The 18888-nt window shown below is 45.0% G+C and overlaps 1 protein-coding gene across 3 annotated transcripts in view; it reads right to left on the bottom strand.

The window, feature by feature from the left end:
- Positions 1-6994: 6994 nt before the first annotated feature.
- LRRN2 (leucine rich repeat neuronal 2) overlaps positions 6995-18888 on the bottom strand; it is a 164478-nt gene continuing 152584 nt past the window's right edge. For all 3 annotated transcript variants that reach the window (XM_053393242.1, XM_053393245.1, XM_053393244.1), the window contains one exon: positions 6995-10521. In XM_053393242.1, the coding sequence (XP_053249217.1) occupies positions 8097-10247 (2151 nt within the window). In that variant the 5' untranslated portion in view covers positions 10248-10521 and the 3' untranslated portion in view covers positions 6995-8096. The remainder of the gene's footprint in view (positions 10522-18888) is intronic.

Raw genomic sequence — 18888 nt, forward strand, 5'->3', positions numbered from 1 at the left:
GCAATTTTTTGTTTCTGTACTGCTTTGGAAAAACCCCCGACACCCAATGCTTTGAAGACGCTCTGTCAGATCTTTCAAGTGTCCCTACTTTCCAGGGACAGTCCCAGATTTTCAAAAGCTGTCCCTGCTTCTGATTTGACCCCAGAATGTCCCACTTTTCCTCAGGATATCTCTATTTTCATCAGAGAAATGTTGGAGGGTATGGAGTTGTCCAACCCTTGAGCCATCTGAAGAGAAGTTTTTAACATGTTTAATGTTTTATTATGTTTTTATATATGTTGGAAGCCACTGAGAGTAGCTGGGGCAACCCAGTCAGATGGGCGGGATATAAATAGTAAAATTATTATTATGGAATAGGGTGTCCCTATTTTTATCAGAAAAATGTTGGAGGGTATGATATGTGTCTGTGGAGCTATTACAAGCTACTTTCCTCCATTGCTTGCTATTTGATACATGCATGGGGGCTGTGACTCCAGGAAGTATTACCAGTCCATCTGTCAGCATCTAAGACCCCAGCCCCTGCCTGGTATGCCCATTGTAATGCTCTGTGGCTGGGGTGGGAAACCTGTGACTCTTTGGATAATGCTATGTTGTGTGGGGCTGATGGGAGTCCAAAGCATCTAGTGGGCACTAGGTTGGGGAAGGCTAGTCTAAAAGAGCAAGAGTATTTAAAGCTAATGCAGTGGCAGAGTTTGGGTTGCTTTCTTCCTAGAGAAGGGAGGCCAATTCATTATTTTCATTAGGCCTTAGCCCAGAGGCTGCCTGTCTAACTGTGTCTGAAGTCCTATACTCAGGAAATGTTTCCAAGGCTACGCTACTTTGCTCCAACCCAGCTGCACAGCTGGGCATCTTTTCTAATTTTTGTGTTGATGCTTCAACAATAGCTTATTATGATGACCGTCCTTGCATTGAACCAGATGCTTGTCTTTTACCATTAGGCAGCTTCTCTCTTGTCTGAGTCATTCAGGGGAAAAAAAAAAGCACTGCTCTCTTTGGAAGGAGAATAGCTAAAGAGAGGAAAAGGAAAGCTACTTTAAAATTGATATTGGCCTCACAATCCAGGGTAATACCAGCAGTTAGCTCTGTCAGATTAGAAAGGTGCATGTTGAAAGGGCAACACAAAATGTCATGTAATACAGTTCTGCGCTTCCCTGCCAGGGATTCATTGGTGTTGAGCATCCGGCCTTGCACCAAATATGTGTTTTCTCAAGGTGGGTTCTTCTGATGGCCATTTCCACCTTACCATAGGTTCAGGTCCCCACAGAACTGGGTTGTCTGAATGAATCCAAATAGTGATGGGTGCAGTGGCCAGGCCACTATGCTTTGCCATCATTGGACACGTGTGAGCAGTCCAGTTCCATAGGGTCCTTAAATCAAGACTCTGCCACAGCAGCATAGGAAGCTGCCTTATACCAAGTCAGACCATTGGTCCATCTAGCTCAGTTTTGGTCTATCTAGCTCAGTCTCCACTGACTGATAGTAGCTCTCTAGGATTTCTGGCAGGAAACTTTCCCCAACTCCACCTGGAGATGCTGGGGATTTAACCTAGGATGATTTTCTTGCAAACAGATGCTCTGCCACTGAGCCACCATCCATGTATTAGGTTTCTATCCTGAGTAATGTTGAGGATAGTCATTGCCTTGTTGACTGTACAGTGGTACCTCGGGTTACATACGCTTCAGGATACATACGCTTCAGGTTACAGACTCCGCTAACCCAGAAATAGTGCTTCAGGTTAAGAACTTTGCTTCAGGATGAGAACAGAAATTGCACGGCGGTAGCAGGAGGCCCCATTAGCTAAAGTGGTGCTTCAGGTTAAGAACAGTTTCAGGTTAAGAACAGACCTCCAGAACGAATTAAGTACTTAACCTTAGGTACCACTGTAGTTCCAACTATTTCATTTTTTTCTTTTATGCTCCTATGACAGTAGCCTTGTGGCAGCTCTACCCCATTAGGTTTAATTCAGCTGAGCTTAGCTCAGTTCACCCTGACCAACCATTATTATGCAAGAAACAGACTTAGATAAACATAATGTTAATAGCGGGATTTGTAAACAAGGCACTCTCATTCCTTGCACGAAAATTAGACCACAGCTAGAAAACTGTCCCAAGTGTTGATGTTCTCAGTGCATTTCCCTCACTGTTTGCACAGCTAGCATGTAGCTAGATTAAAATATGTAGACCAGGGGCAGGCAACCTAAGGCCCATGGGCAGCATGTGGTCCAACTGCCTTCTCAATGTGGCCCACGGACGGTCCAGGAATCAGTGTGTTTTTACATCAGTAGAATGTGTCCTTTTATTTAAAATGCATCTCTGGGTTATTTGTGGGGCCTGCCTGGTGTTTTTACATGAGTAGAATGTGTGCTTTTATTTAAAATGCATCTCTGGGTTATTTGTGGGGCACAGGAATTCATTCATTGCCTCCCCTCAAATATAGTCCAGCCCACCACATGGTCTGAGGGACAGTGGACCGGCCCACGGCTGAAAAAGGTTGCTGACCCTTGCTGATTAGATGTAGACTATCCAAACAAATGGATAAAAAGGAGGACCTCAATACCAGGTGAATGTCAAATATCTTGTCTTGTCAAATATCAAAGGCTACTTTCTCTGTTGACATTCCAAAGCTTGCTAAACATTATGAAGATCCTCCTGGCTGATTGAAGTGTGTGTGTATAAAATGAAGTATAAAATGGTGAATAAGTATAAAATGGTGAATAATATATTTCACCAGTTCTGGAGGGAACAGCTTTTGACTGAAAGCAAAAGTCAAACAACTGACGTACAGATTAAGTTGCTTACATCAATATTGTACATGCAATAGTGACCAGAACTATCCTGTTTTCTTCTTGAGCTTGTCAAAATTAGAGTTTTTTAGAGAGGATTGTGTTCATTTTCCTTCTTGGGGCGGGCAGGCTGCTCAGAGTAGAGAGAGACTCATCTGAGTTGGCAGAGGAAAGTAGAACACTCGCCCTTGGGAGGTGGTGGCCTCTCCTTCCTTGGAAGTTTTCAAGCAGAAGTTGGACGGCCATTTGTTACAGTTGCTTTAGTTGAGATTCCTGCATTTCAGGGGATTGGAACAGATGACCCCCAGAGTCCCTTCCAATTCTACAATTCTATGATTCTATGAATTTGTTGAACACCCCACCTGTGCAATCCATATCTATGGAAGACACTGCTATTGTTAAGGTGTTTTTGCTGAGTCAGCTGTGTCCAACAGTTTTGGAACTCCTCCCTGATTTGCTGTTTATGGCATTGCCGGAGGTAACAAGCAAACCCAGATTTGTGTTTGGCCTGCCTGGCCTGGCCAGGATGCAGAGACAGCCAGGCCAGTGTTAGATATTGCGGCTCTGTGCTGCTGTTTTGTTAACATATGCTTTGTGGTTTTATTTTAGGACTTCATTGTAAATTGTACCTGTTTTAATTGGTATGCTTTTGTAACCAGCCCTGGGTTTAAATAAGCAAACAAAAAACCAAAACAAATCAAGAACCCCACCCCAACAAACCAAAGGAAACAGAGTGCTTTTCTGCTCAAACATGACACACTGTTGTCAAAGACTTGGCACCAGATTTTAGAATTGTATGGCTTGGGGAATAGAGTAGTAAGTTGCCTAAATGGGGGAATGCAGATTCCCCCCACATATGCCCCTGAGTAACTAATTTGAAAGGGTACTGTAGATCAAAGAAGCCTTGCTTCATGACAGCAGTCCTCATTTAGGAAGTTACTTAAGCATGCATTTAATTTAAACATGGGAATTAGGCCCCATTTACTCAATGGAGCTAAAGCACATGATTAAAGTTAAACAGAAGATTAAGTGCTGTGCTCAATGACACCATGGCTGCCAAGAGCAAGTGTTTAAAAGCCATCAAGAAGGCCCCTAAAACCAGGAGCTTGAAGGATTAAACTGTATCCTTCTTGCTTCTGCTGTCAAGAAAATGTCTCCTAGGAGGTGCCCAGCTTAATACAGTTGTGTTTTATAGGGGAAGACCCAAAAAGAAGAGGCTTGCATTTTGCCAGATGAGGCAAACTTGCAGCCAGCATCGGACTTTAAGGCTAATCCCTTTCTCACTTAGAAAAATAAATTCCAGTGTTAGCCTTTTCACACTCATCGTGTTTTATTAAGCACTGCTGTGATCAGTTTAGGGAAACTGGCCAAGAGCTGAGCTAACAATTCAAGTGTGGTCTGTTCCAAGGCAAAGTTCTGTATATTGGACATGAAGAAGGCAGCAGGGGAAGTTTTGAAATGTAGCTGTTTTTAATGAATTGTGTTATATATTTTGTATGTTTTATTTGTCAGCTGCCTCAAGAGGGCTTTCCTCCCTTCCATGAAAGGTGTTGTAAAAAGTTAAAAAAATAAATAAATACATAAATGAATCTTGTCCTGGGAAGATTCAGGTGACCTGGGATGAAAGGTTAAAAGTTCTCCTGGGAAGCAGGTCACCTGCAGTGTCCAGCCAGAGTCAAATTACACCATGGCGTGAGGGTTGGGAGTGGTAAATAATACTGGAAAATGGAATATCATCTCCCCTCCATGAGACTGCAGGCAACCCCCTCTTGAGCTAATAGGTACCACATGCAGAAGTGAATCTCACATTGCTGGCAGATTGCTAAGGCTGGGACTGCATCTGTCCCATGCCCTTTTAATTTTTAATGACAGCCTTTCCATTGTACACCTTGAGCAACACTGAGTTATTTGCTGTTGTTACCTGCAGCGGGCTTGCTGTAAGTCGTAAGGGAAACGTGTTGGTTTTCCCTTTTCTCTCTGATCAACTCAAGGGCCAAGGCCTCCCTCCTGCTAAAGGGAGTTGGCACCGTTGTGTTTACAGCACTCTGGCATCTTGTATGCACTGCTCCGTGGGCTTTTTAAAGCTTGCTAATGCAGCATATTCTGCATTAGATGATTACTGCTGAAAAGTGATTGGAATTTCCCCACTGGCACTTCAGTTTTTAATTGATGAACCCAACCTCGGGTTGTAAAAAGTAAGGAGTGGGAGTTTTAATTCCTGGAGGGATGGGCTTTTGCACAGGAAAGCCCTAGGCAACTTTCCTCTGCAAAGCTCTGCCTATGCCCTGGACCCTGTGCTGTTGAACTCTTGACATCAGATCTGCTGAATCCCTTTTGCTGTTCCAGAATTTTGACCCCTGCTCCCCCAGCATACACACCAACTTACCATCTTCTAGGCCAGGGGCAGCTCACAGAGTATCCTATGGATATTACTGGACTCCAGGTTCCTTTGGTCCCAGCCAGCATGGCCAACGGTCAGAGATAATGAGAGATACAGTCCAACAACATTTGGAAGTCACCACATTGTCTCTTCCTGTCCTAAACCTAGCCCAGCTCTGTAAAAAATAATAATGGCAATCTATCTCCCCCCTTTTCCCTTCTTTGAAATCCTGATTGGGTCCTCTATTAAGAGAGGTGCAAAGTCATTCCCACTTCTGTTTATTTGACCATTGTTGGCTTACTGATAAGGGCTCATTCATACATGTCTGGAAGTTAAGCAAGGGGCTGGACATGTTTTCAGAACTCAGAAATTTCAGACCAATTTATTGGGAGGAAGGTGAGTGTAGTTCTTGTTCATAGGTGTGTCTAGAGGGCTAGGATGCAGTTGTGTATGGCTTCTGGTCCCTGGCATTGTAACTCATGTTGAGGAACCAGTGATCCACATTGCTGACAGGGATTGGAGAACAATGGACCAGCCCTTTCTGATGGATGGGCATTCTGGATGGATGTGGCCTACCAAATACAGCCGGATCACCAGGCTGAAGGCCCCACCTCCAGGAGAGGAAATTTTGGATATATTTCATCTAGAAGAAACAGCCCTTGGGCCCCAAGTTCACCATATCTCATGGCAACTCCAAGAAAGAAGAAAATGGTGCTACTCTAGAATAGCTGCTCAAGGGAGGCTCTTCATGATATACATACCCCATGTCATATTGGAGAGAGTTCCTTGCCACTGTAGGCCCACTTAGTGAGAAGGTTGGGTGTCCATGGAGGATTGCCTTAAGTTGTTCACTGCAAGCAGCAAAAAGAGTACGTCCAGACTCGCTTCCTACTGTGGGTGTGGGAATATCCCAAGGCAGGAAAGAGGAACCTCTCCAGACATTGTTGGACTCCAACTCTGCTTATCCATCTGCACTGGCCATGCTGGCTGGTGCTGATGGGAGTTAGAGTCCAACAACCTATGGAGGTTCACAGATTCTCCATCCCTGTCTGAAGGGATTGATACCTTCTTATTGTGCCATGGAGAGCAAGGGAAGCTGCTGCTTAGAAGTGTCTTATGATGAACACTGTGCCCAGGGTCAGTCCCATTGTGCTGTTGGTATCTGGGACTAAGGACTAACCTCCTCTCCCTCACCAGGGCCACTCATTCTGCTCCTGGTCTTAGTTTGGCTATTGCCAGCCGAGAGAGCCCTGTTAGCTATCCTGCCAATTATGATCTAGGCCAGAGGGAGTTGCACTCTGTACTTTTATTATTATGCAACTGTTCACCAAATTGTTGGTTATGCAGAGATCTAGTGGATGCATTTGTCATGCTTGACTGTGTGCCAGCTGGAAAAGTGGGATACGAATAAAGTGACTATTACATCACATCTGACGGCTGCATGATCCTTTTCGTTGGGGATGGGGATCCTGTGCACTTCCAGCTGTTGCTGGATTACACATCCCATCATCCATGACTGTTGGTCATGATGATTGGGGCTGACAGGAGTTGCAGTCCAACAGCATCCAGAGTCACTTGAGGGCAGGGGAGCCAATCTAGTGCTCCTACTCGTGTGTTTGCACTGCACCAACCTTGCCCTTCTTCCTCCCGATAAACTGCAGCAGCACCAGTGATGGGAAATCAGGTAAATGCTGCTGCCCCATCGACCACTACTGACAATGGGTCGTCTGTAGAACAGTTTCTTTCTACGTGTTGCACCCCCTAACCCACTGCTGCATTTTTTTATTTTGCTCAACTAGGAAGAGATTTGGGGAAAGCACACTGCCCACTGGTATGTTTCATTTGCAATTTTAATTGGCTTATCAGAGACAAAGAGGTGATGACAGAGTTAGAAAATGAAACATTTATCCTCTCCCCTTTTCCTCAACCCCTCACCCACTCCACTTGCTTTTGTCTCCTGGGATATTTTGAGCTATGCAGCGTGGAGATCAGCCACTTCAAAATGAAGAGATTCTTATTCTTTGAAACCTCTCTTACATCAAAGATTATCCCCCCATAGCCTCCCCTCCCCACTGCCCCCCCCCCTTAGCTGAAGCAATGCTGACCTAGCATAAAGCCTTCTAGCTATGGTAGATTGGTATACAAAGGATTTTTTTTGTTTTCTTTTCTTTTTCTTACAAAAAACAGAAAAGCAGGAATTTCTTCACCCTCCCTCTTCCTCTTTTTTTTAAACATTATTCACAAAAGTTTACAAAATAGCCTTGAAATTAAGCTCCAATCCACTTTTGAGATCCAATCCATTTTTGCTAACTGATGTTGCTAATAGATTCAAGGATGCATTCATTGTTCTGAGGACCATTATTGTTCCTTGTGATCTCATAGCCCCATAAGTTTGCCTTTCCTCCACATTCACCTTCCCTAAGGTGGTCCCCAGGAGGCAACCCATGCAGCCTACAAGAAGAGGCTTGGTGGATTTGGTTCAAGATTAGATTCTCGATGGGCAATACACATGTACACATAAGGGAAAAGCCTCTTTTTTGTATCTCCAAGGGAGCAGCAATTTGCTGAACAAAACGTACATTGGTAGCAGGCTGCCAGGGGATCCACAGGCAACCTATAAAGGGATGGTGAGATGCCAAGCTTGGTGCTTCCAAGCTCATGCTGTCTGCTCTCTGGGCACTGACTTTCTTTGCTGGAACTTTCCCTCCATAAACAATGGATTGTTCATCTTGGTATAAAGGAACATTGGTTTGGCCAAACTGGTGATTTTTGTCGGGTAAGGGGACATCCAAAGGGGACTTTTTGTTGTCTTCATCCTCCATGCTTATTGTTTTCATGGTTGAGCTTTCCCCCCCATTTATATTTGGTAATTTTTTTTAATCCACCAGAACTTCTTGCCCACCCTCTCTGGGGGGAAAAAGCTCCCAGAATCCTTCAGGAGTCTAGTGGTGTTGCTTGAACCTCCATGGCTAGGAGTGTCTCACTTTTCCTCGCTTGATCCCAGTGTTTGATATAAGTCGGATACACAACACGCACTGAAGAGGAACCTGACTTCCATGGCATGCAGGCCCCGTGGCTCCCAGGCTGTGGCTTGAGAGCACCCAAACCATAGTTGCCTATAAGGCTAATAAGCAGCAACAAAACACAAAGAGACAGCACCAGTAGGGCACTCTGCCTGTTTTCCAGGTACTGGTATTGCGCCTCTTTAGTCCTAGCATTGACACAGGACACCTTGCTCTGCAAGGCTACGAAGGCGACATGAAGGCAGGCCCAGTATTCTGTGCTGTGGTGTAGCCGTGTGATGTTGTACATGTGGGTGCCTGTTGGGAGACGGGCCACGCTCATCATGTCCAGGCTGGGGTTGAAGCTGGACCATGTGAGGTTGGAAGAAATGGTATTGAGATGAGGTTTCCAAGCAACCAAGATGTGGTAGGCCTGGACGTCCTTCACCAGCAGCTCTAGAGTATCCTCGCTGAAGGGGAAAGAACTGTTGACCATCAAGCTGATGCTTCTTGTATCGGCACCAATGAGATTTTGAGCCATGCATGTGTACAGCCCAGCTTCTTGTGCTGTAACCTTGTGGATCTCTATTGTCCCTTCGGGGTACACTTTATACTTTCCATCTTCGGAGTAGGGCATTAGCTTGAGGCCTGATGGTGTGACCCAGTAGATCTCTGGCTCTGGTTCTGCCAGAGCCCTGCAGTGAAGAGAGACATCCTCACCATCTGCCACCTCCAAATGGGAAGGAAAGCTTTTGTCGGAGATGAGGGGCAAGCACCTGTCAGTCATTTCCCGGAAAGGGATGTCGCGGATGTGCTTCCTCTTTAGGTCTGGTGGCTCAGCACATAATGTGGATTGAGGCTCGATGAAGCGGATGCGGTTCTCTGTACTGTTGACCCAGCGGATGACACAGTCACAGCGGATGGGGTTGCTATGGATACTGATCTCCTGCAGATTGGGGAGGGACTCCAGTGTCTGCTTATGCAAGGCACTTAGGGCATTGTTGTTGAGCATGAGAGTCTCCATCTGGGGGAGGTGGTGGAAAGCACTCGGGTGAATGTAGGATAGTTTAGGGTTATTGGTCACATCCAGCTTGGTCAGTTCAGGCAGGTTGATCAAGGCAAACTTGTCAATGGAAACCAGTTCCTCCATGTTGTTGAGTCCCAGTTCCTTGAGGTGTAGCATATTTGTGAAGTCACTCTGCTTAATCCTCTGAAGCGGGTTTTTGTTCAGATCCAGGAACTTGAGACCAGGGACTTGCTGCAGCGCCCGTTTGGGGACATTGACCAGCTTGTTGTCATAGAAAGAAAGGCTCTCCAGACTTTTCAGGCCTACTAGCGCATAATCTGAAATCTCCTTCAGGTTCATTCCAGCCAGAACCAAACTCCTCAGATTGGATAGGGCCCTGAAGTTCATATCCAAAATGGCATCCACTTTGTTGCCTCCAATCATGAGCATCTCCAAACTGGGCAACACTTGGAACCAGCGGCTGTCAACTGCCCTCAGGAAGTTGGAGTTGAGGTGGAGCCGAAGGAGACTTCCAAGGCCTGAGAAGGCTTGGGGTGAAATCCTACGTATTTGATTGTGGTTAAGATAAAGCTCCTGGAGGTTTGACAGGCCCGGGAAGCTGTTGTCAGGCAGTTCAGCCAGCTGGTTCTCTTCCAGGTGAAGGCTCAGCAACTGGGGCACATTCTTCAGGCCGAAGTCCAAAACGTCTGAGAAGCTGTTCTGTGACAAATCTAGCTCTGTCAGGTTTTTCAGATAGTCCAGCTCGCTCTGCTCGACCTTGGCAATATTGTTACTTTGCAAGAGAAGAATCTGCGTCCCCTCTGGCAAACTTTCAGGCACTGTGGAGATAAACAAATCATTACAGTCAACTGTGGCTGCTTCCCTGTACACAGACCTGGGCGTGTACCATGGCCTGATCTGGCAGACACATTGCAGTGGGCATTTGACCTTCCAGGGCACAACAGGGATTGCAGTGGTGGTTGCCATACAGATGAGAAGCAAGTTCAGTTGGAAGTGTCTCATTTTCAACTGGCAAGTCCAACTTCCATGCAAGGTGTAAGCTTTTACAGGACACATTTGGAACTCAACATAAGCAAAAACAAAACCCAGAAATGGGGAAGAGCAGACAGCAAAAATCCACTGCCCTGCCACCCCCGGAAGCTTCCACAGAAGTTGTTGTTCCTGAGGGAGGGTGCTGTGCTAGGGGTAGGAGGCTTCCTCAGCTAAAGAGGTCATCCTAATGGGCCTTGTGGTCCTTCTTTTTCTAATCAGAGCTTCTCCTTTTCCTCCTCCATAAGTGGTTCATTTTTTCTCTGGCTTGCATCGTTCAGACTTCTTCTTAAGGCTGCACCTGAAAGAGATAAACAAAAAAACTTTGTGTAAGAAACGAAATTCACAAGCTAGCAACACACAGGAGTCAAAGCTTAGCATGCCATTGTGGAGATTTCATACAGAGCTGCTGTAAGTGTGGCAGAGGCAGTGTTTCAGAACTGTGTGTGTTCTGCATGTGTCCATCATGGGTTGACATTCTGTGAAAATTGTTTGACCAAAAAGGCCTCATGGCTTGCTAACGGCTTTCCATATTGTGTTTTAATGTTTGCCTGTTTCCTCTTCCCACCCATGATCCTCTGCCTACAGCCAAGTCTTATGATACTACTGCATTTGTGCCCATCCTTTTGACAGAGAACAATGCCTGCAGGATTTACACCAGGCATTCTTAAAATCCAGTACTCAACCAGGGAATTGTGTGTGTGTGCTGGAGGGGTGGGGGCGGGCAGCAGCAGATTGACAGGGCTTGGAGGGTAGTTCGCCCAGGAGTCACTGACTGTGGAAGACAGGCCCAGCACAGAAAGTTAGAGGGCACCACTTGTCACCTGCATTTCTTAGCTCTCCAGTGTATCTGCAGTTCATTTGGGGAGATGATCTTTCCCCCTCATGGCCATTTGGAGGTGGGCCTGCTCTTCTTTATGAATAGTCCCCCTAGTCTGAAGTGGCCACTCACCACATACCGGTGGGCTACAGCAGAAACATAAAACCCTGCAACAAACTAGTGTGCTAACTCTGTCACCTTGTCTACCCAGGTAGGACTATATAGATACTTTACAATATGAGTCCTAGCAAGAGTTTGTCCCCTTGCTCATCTTCCAACGTGGCATACACCATCAGCTGCCAATAGCACCCCTGTAACATTTACAGATGTCAAAATGGTTATCTGTTGTGGAAGAGATAAATTGGTCATCAAAAATGTAACTCTAAAAAAACAACAGGAGTCCATTTCAGTCCATCAAGGCACCCTATAGCAAACTTTAAGGTTACAGTACTTAAAAAAATGTTTCAAGAGGAAAAAAAATGTTTTAAGAGGAAGTTGCCAGATGGGAATTCAGTAAGAAAATTGACAGTGTGGAATTTGGTCTCAGCAGATACTGGGAATTTGCCCGTTTTATTTTATTTTGACGATTCTTTATTCTAATGGGTCTCATCCAGGCCAACAGGCTTTTCCATGCTTATGACTGAATTCTGTATTCCTTCCTTCCTTCCAGCTCAGCAGTTGTGTCTCTGAGCACAGTGGCCTCCAAAGTTGGGGAAACTGTGGTTTATAAATTCAGACACAACTCCAAACCACAGGTAGCACAAACCATGGTTTGCAAGCCTGTTTCAAAGCACAGCTTCTGATCCTGGTTTGTTGGTTAGTCACAAACCGCAGTTTGTCAGTTCAAACAAAACACAAATCCATAGTTAAACTTGCTTAACTATGATTTGCTGTAATGTTTAATTGATTTATAGCAGAAATCTACAGCCAGGAAATAAAAGTTAGAATGATTTTTGCACAATCCAGAAAAAGTTATGCATGATTAAGAGATCCCTTCATTCAGTATACAGTATTTCCACACAAAAAAGGAAGAAAGAAGTTAAATGCATACACTGCAATTGCTGGGAAGAATTTCTCTGTCTGTCTGTCTGTCTGTCTGTCTGTGTCTCTCTCTTTTTAAAGGAATAGCCCACCATAGGCTTGTAGTTCAGAGAGAATATATTCTCTCTCAGTCTTGCGTGCATGTGTGCACTCATGCACACACACTTTTTTTGAGTGCAGACTGCAGTCAAGGGCTATATTGGCAGCTTGTGAGTAATGCATCAGGTTGCTCTGCTGGCAGCTTAATCAGAGAGCGATCTCCTTCCCAGGGGGTGGGGGGACATACCCTCCTTTGGAAAACCATGTCACCAACTATTATTCTGCTTCCATCTTCCCAGTGCTCCTATGATTATACTGCAACTCTCACAGACACGTTCCATGAGAAGGTAGGATGGATAAGCCTGCTGTAAAAATCACTCTCCTTCCGTTCCCAGACCCACATTAATGGCATTCATAAGAGACACATCGCAGGCTCAAATGTGTTCTTAGTTTCACTTGTGAATTGGCTTGAAGACCCATGCGGGGATTGCTACTGGCCATTTGGATGTTTTAATACATTTATCTGCTGGCATGGCTCTAAATGCACAATCCAGCAGAAGTCAGGCTTGATCGATAGCATGCAGCAGGATGAGACAGCTGAATCTTGAGAGTGGGCAAACGGAACTGGCCCTACAATTGGACAGAATGAAGTAGCTGCCTCAGGAGACAGTTGCTGCAGCTGCGCTCTCTCTCTCTCTCTCTCTCTCTCTCTCTCTCTCTCTCTCTCTCTCTCTCTGTGTGTGTGTAGCAGCACATCTGCAGCCCCCCCTGCTGTTCCACCTGAGCCCTCCAAGCTGTTCCCTTTCTTGAATCTAGAAAACCAGTTTCCTCCAAGAGCGCCTGGAGTATTGAAATAAGTCTCAGCTGGTACTAGCATATAAGGCATTATACAACTCAGGACCATGTTACTTCAGAGACCACATTACCCCTTAAATGCCTGGTAGGTCAGTGCAGTCTGCAGGAGAGTGTCACTTTCATGTCCCCAAGATATCTGAAGGGTGCTCTGTCAACACTTAAAAGCAGGGCTTCTGAAGGCATCCCTGTTTAGGGAATTTCATAAGGACTGATGTTTTAGTGTCTTTTTAATCTCTGTTGGAAGCCACCCAGAGTGGCTGGAGAGGCCCAGAGGGATGGACGGGGTAATAATAATAATAATAATAATAATAATAATAATAATAATAATTTATTATTATTATTATTAATTCATTCTGGTGTGGCTGCCCCTGTTCTGTGGAACAGCATGTATCCTGTGAAGATACAACAGGCACCCACCAGCTACACATTCCCATAAACAATTGAAGACCTTTTTGTTCAAACAAGCTTTCTCATCTGGAATAATATTTCTCTGCCAGACCTACTCTGCTACTGTTTTCTGTATTGTTGCTCACTGTTTTTATTGCATTTTGTACATTGCCTTGAGATGTGTGTTGAAGGTGATTAAACAACAATGGCCAACCTAGTCATGGAGTGGGCACCCTCTTGTATTTAGCATCTGGCAGCAAAATCTCTTGGGGCAGCCTTGAGAAGAGAGGTGATTGAATGCTCTTCTCACAAAAATACATAGAAAACATGCACACTTAGGAAACTGGCACGCCAGAGAAAAGCCTAGCCTGGACCTTTTCTTGACACCTGCTTTTTGTGTGTCCAGAGTCGCTATTTAAAGACAATGTTTGCCTATATTTCTTGATCAGTTTTCCCCAGATCACTTTCCAGTCTCAAGGAAATGAAGGAACCTTATTCTGTACCTGCCTCCTTTAAAAGAGGAAAATACATTGTTTTGCACGATCTGGATGGATTTATGGAAGAAAACACATCCGCAGAGAGGGGAAAGAAAGATGAAGGTCCATCAAGAAGGATGTGAAAATCAATACAGCCCACCCTTTCTTTAGTGCAGTTCCTCTGGGAGTTGGCATAATAAAAGTCAAAAGACCTTGTGGAAGGCAGCAGCGTAAATGCAAAGGATCAATTTTGGCACATGGGCCACAGCAAGGCAGTGGCATATAATCTTTACTCCGACACCCTTTATAGAGTGAGCATTGGGCCTGTAACTAACTTCTTTGGCCTTGGAAAACCACAGCCTTGTTCATTTAATTTTCCTGGAGTGCATGATGATTGCAAGTTGCATGTTTAAGCTTCATAGATGATTGGGGGGTTTTGTTCTGCAAATCACAGGGTCTTTGTCTTTCTGAACCTCAAAGCCAGGAGGTGGTTTGAAGAAGAACCGTTAAACTGATCTGGAAATGCTGATCTTTTCTATTTGGAATTGGGAGTATAAAGTGAGGGTTAAAGCAAATCAGCTTTAAGGAAGCCTTTCTGAAAAGGCTCGGCATACAGTTTATTTTCAAGGCATTTATTTTTGTTCTCTCTCCCCCCCTCCATTCTTTTTATCTTTTTGTTAATTTAGTTAAGTGCCTCTAATGTTATGTGTACATCTGGAGGTTGAAGCTCTGGGAGGGTGGAAATACAATTGGAGGTGGGTCTAGGCTTATTTATTTATTTGTATTTTATTTGTTATGTGAAAAGGGTGAGGAGGGGAAGGATCCATTTATTCTGGACCAAATCTTTTGGAATACAAGTTCTTAAATTAAAATATTGCTATATAAATGTTATTTAAGAAACAACAGTGAAAACAAATTGGGACTTCTCTTTTAGGTCATCCTATGGACCAGTCAGTGCTTGCCCTCTCCTCTTTCATGGAGCCTGGGTCCAGAGGAGGTCCAAGTGGCCATTGCACGGTCAGTTAAAGCCTACATCTTTGCTTTCCATCACCTGTGATATAAGATGAGTGTTAGGTGGGGAAGGGAAACACCCCCTTTCAGTGTAGGTGGACTGCATCAATTATTGTAGGAGACCTTTGTGGAAATCCTTCAGTCAGACCCATAATGTCGTTTGTACTGGTTTTGTCTTAAATGTCCTTTCTAGGTCCAAATGTGGAGGTTTGGTGAAGATGAACTTCTAGCAAACAGTTTGTTACAGAGGAGGGGTGTGTGTGGGAGGTGGGGGTGAAGGACAGTATTCTAGCAATCAAACTGTGCAGAATGACAGTTGCGTCGTCTGTCACTCCTCATTAATCATTTTGTGCTTATCACTCATTATTACTGATTCCTTGTCTGCCATTCATTGTTAACAGCCACACAAAGCATATGGGCTAGTCAATTCTGGTTATGGATTTAGCAATTTTACCTAATGGAGGAGCTGCAAAGGTAATTAGCAGGAGACCTTAGGCTAGTCCCTGCCCTGCTGAACTCTGTTGAACTAGGTTTCTCTTTCATGGTTCTTTATTTAGCTTGCTTTATTTAGCTACAGGCTCCAGTTTGAATTATTATGGCCCCATTTCTCCCATTGCCATCTTTTCTGTGGCAGATTCCATCTATGTGATAAAATAAATCTAACAGGCAGGACTTTAAGGCATGAGTGTTAATGTTTCTTGATGTCGGTGAATGAGAAGAGAGGAAGTCAGCTCCAGCACCAGCGACTGGTGGGGTTGGGCTTTGGCCAAGGGCTCTATCTGCTCCATGATTGGCCTGAACCAGCTATGCCTCCTCCTGCCTGCCAACTTACTTACAACCTGCCGGGGAATGGTGCTGGCTGTCAGCTTCATCTTCCTCAGTCTCAGGTTTGCTCAGCAAGGGAGGAGGAGTGTAAGGACAAAACTAAAATTAGCTGACTCTTCTTTCCATTGGCTCTGGCTCCTGCTAGTGTTGGGTCTCCCTCTATCCTGTCCTATCAGTCCCAATGGGCACCAGACACCAATGAAAGCTTGAAAAATGGACATTTTTAAATTTAATTTGCTGGAAAACTTCCAGTCGACTGCAAGCAACATCCTGCTTACAAGAGAACACAGAGCTGTGGCTTTCCCCTTTCACACATTTCAACATACCTTGGGCCAGGAAGAGGGCAAGGAAAATGTGCAGTGTGTTAGTTGGGAGCAGAGTTTTAAAAATGGGACTAGTCGCTGTTTGACAGAATTGAGGATTCTGGGAATTCCCCTGCACATATTTTTTCACAGTCCTTTGTGACAGTCTTGAATGAATGATTGTGACTGCAGGAGGATTTATTAGTGCTTAATAAAACAAATTCCAATTAGTTTGGCCATTCATCTGTACCATTTTACTTTCTATGCTCTTTCCCAACCCAAGTCCACATACACAGAGCAAATGCATGAGAGCCAGTGTGGTGTAGGTCAGGTTAAGGTCTAGGAGACCAGGGTTCAGATCCCCACTTGGTCATGCAGCTCACTGGGTAGCCTTGGACCAGTCACTGCCTCTCAGCCTAAGCAACCTCACAGAGTTGTGGTGGGGATTAAATGCAGGGGGAGACAACCATGTCTCAAGCTTCTTGGAGGAAAAAGGTGGGATCTAAATGCAATAACAAATATAATGAAATTTACCAATTTTATGTCACAGATACCTGCCCCCCGCCCCCTGGATCTTTGAATGGAAGTTCTATGAGGATACAAAAAAAATTCTTGTACTGTCAGAGAATTAAAGTTCCTAAGGGTGCCATGGACAAAGATTTTTCACATTCTTGAGAGCAGAGTTCTTCAAAAGAGAGAACTCTCTACAGCCTGGGATGTTAGATTCAATGGAGGAGATGAAGCCGACCCACAGCAGGTTCACATCATGGGGCCAAAATCTCTCTGACTAGCATTTGAGCACACCTGCCACAGCTACCATCTCACATAGTGTAGCTGCTCATTAAAATCCCCAACTGCTAGTTCTGAAATCTTGGGCATCTTTTTCACACACACGAACTCTGAAGCACTTCCAACTTAACTAACCAAAAACATTCACATTCACTGTGCGTAGGCACCTTAAGGTTCTATAATTGCTACCAAGTGACATCCTAATTGGTTGCAACGATGCTGTGAAGAGATGCTGGATAACAAGTGGAGACGTTGCATTCTCCCTTTCTCTTCTTTCTGCTTGCCATTCCTAGCCTACTGAGTCCTTGTATGTTTCTATCCATACGTGACAGGAGTGAGCCAGCAGTAAATCACACTGTGCACGTTGGCGTTAACCCTTTATTAGCAGGAACAAGATCTGCACAGACTTGGCAGAGTTTCGAACTCATCCCCGGTAGGATCATTTGCCTCCCAAGGATCAATTGCGGAGACTAAAGGTCCCTGCCTCCCTACAGCTGCCTCTGTCTCCTCTTCTCCAGGTTTCCCATGGATTGCTATTTACTCCTAAAAGGTAAAGGTAAAGGGACCCCTGACCATTAGGTCCAGTCGTGACCGACCCTGGGGTTGTGGCGCTCTTCTCTCTTTATTGGCCGAGGGAGCCGGCGTACAGCTTCCGGGTCATGTGGCCAGCATGACTAAGCTGCTTCTGGCGAACCAGAGCAACGCACGGAAACGCTGTTTACCTTCCCGCTGGAGCAGTACCTATTTATCTACTTGCACTTTGACGTGCTTTTGAACTGCCAGGTTGGCAGGAGCAGGGACCAAGCAACGGGAGCTCACCCCGTCGTGGGGATTCGAACTGCCAACCTTCTGATTGGCAAGTCCTAGGCAAGTCCCACAGCGCCACCCGCGTCCCTGCTATTCAGTGGTAAAGAGTGGGTTTTTGGGAGGAAGTGCCAGGGCAAAAGAAGGGGAAGGGGAAGTTCTCGGACACACTGCACCTAGAAATGTGGCATAAAAGGAAGCAGTCATGTTCCATCAAATCTAGTCCACCTCTCCATTTACTTCCCCAAGGTATCCCCCTCACCTCCCCACTATTATATATCTTTCCTCTGCATCTCCTCCCTTTCCATGATTTCACACCTTCCACATCCAGCAGCCCTGCTAGCACACTCGCAGCGTGAGTTCAATACAATGTAGAAAAGAGCTCATAATTCTACAATACTGATTCCCAGTCATTGTTTTTTAAGAGTACATTATCATCAGGTGTGACTTCTAAGTCAGTATCATGGGAAAGGGCAAGAGCTTTGAAAATGGGGAAAATCACAACTAGATGATTGCTTTAACTACAGGGGTGGAGAATCTCTGGCTTTCCATCAGCCCCATCCAGCCAAAACATCTGGAGAGCACCAGGTTGGGGAAGGCTGCTCCCTAGGACATAGAGACCAATGACAGTTTACTTGGGAAAGAGTTGCACTGAATGCAGTAAGACATCTAGAGTTATGGCTAGGATCAGGGATCAAGCTTCTTATCTCCCTGCATATCCAGAGGTGCATTCTGTTCAAGAAACCTTCAGCACATGTAAAAGATGCATCAAACGAAGCCGATTGTCTTCCATCCAAACTCATTTATCTGGAAGGAATTTGCATCCATTGCACTGGCACTGACTTTGAATCATGTGCTTTTAGGACCAGGGTGCTTGGATGGCAGCAGTACAGTGGTAAATAGAAGTCATAGAGCAAGGACCCTGAGGACACTGGCTTTTCCTTTGGGTAACTCATTATGCACCACTGTCCCCAGACATCAGCTGGAAGTTTTCCAAATGCCTCCTAAATAGAATTTAATGTAGTTTCCGCGAGAGGGCTGCATCTCTTTTATTTAATCATCCTGCTATTGTGGGGCCTGGGCCAGTCACACGGGAGCCCAAATGCACCCTCCAAGAGGCTGTTAAAATTCAATCTGTCTCCTTTGTAATGGACTGCATGTGCTTGCAGCACAGCCGCCAATTGGTTCACTGAGAGAACAAGATCTTTAATTACAGAGCAATTGTGGGCAGGTGGGACTGGTGGAGCTTGTTTGTGGAAGGTTAAAAATAAAATAAAGTCAAATTCTGTTATTGTAAATGTATTAATTCAGGAGATAGC

This window comes from Podarcis raffonei, chromosome 6, assembly GCF_027172205.1.
Source record: "Podarcis raffonei isolate rPodRaf1 chromosome 6, rPodRaf1.pri, whole genome shotgun sequence".
In the NCBI taxonomy this organism is placed as follows: domain Eukaryota; kingdom Metazoa; phylum Chordata; class Lepidosauria; order Squamata; family Lacertidae; genus Podarcis; species Podarcis raffonei.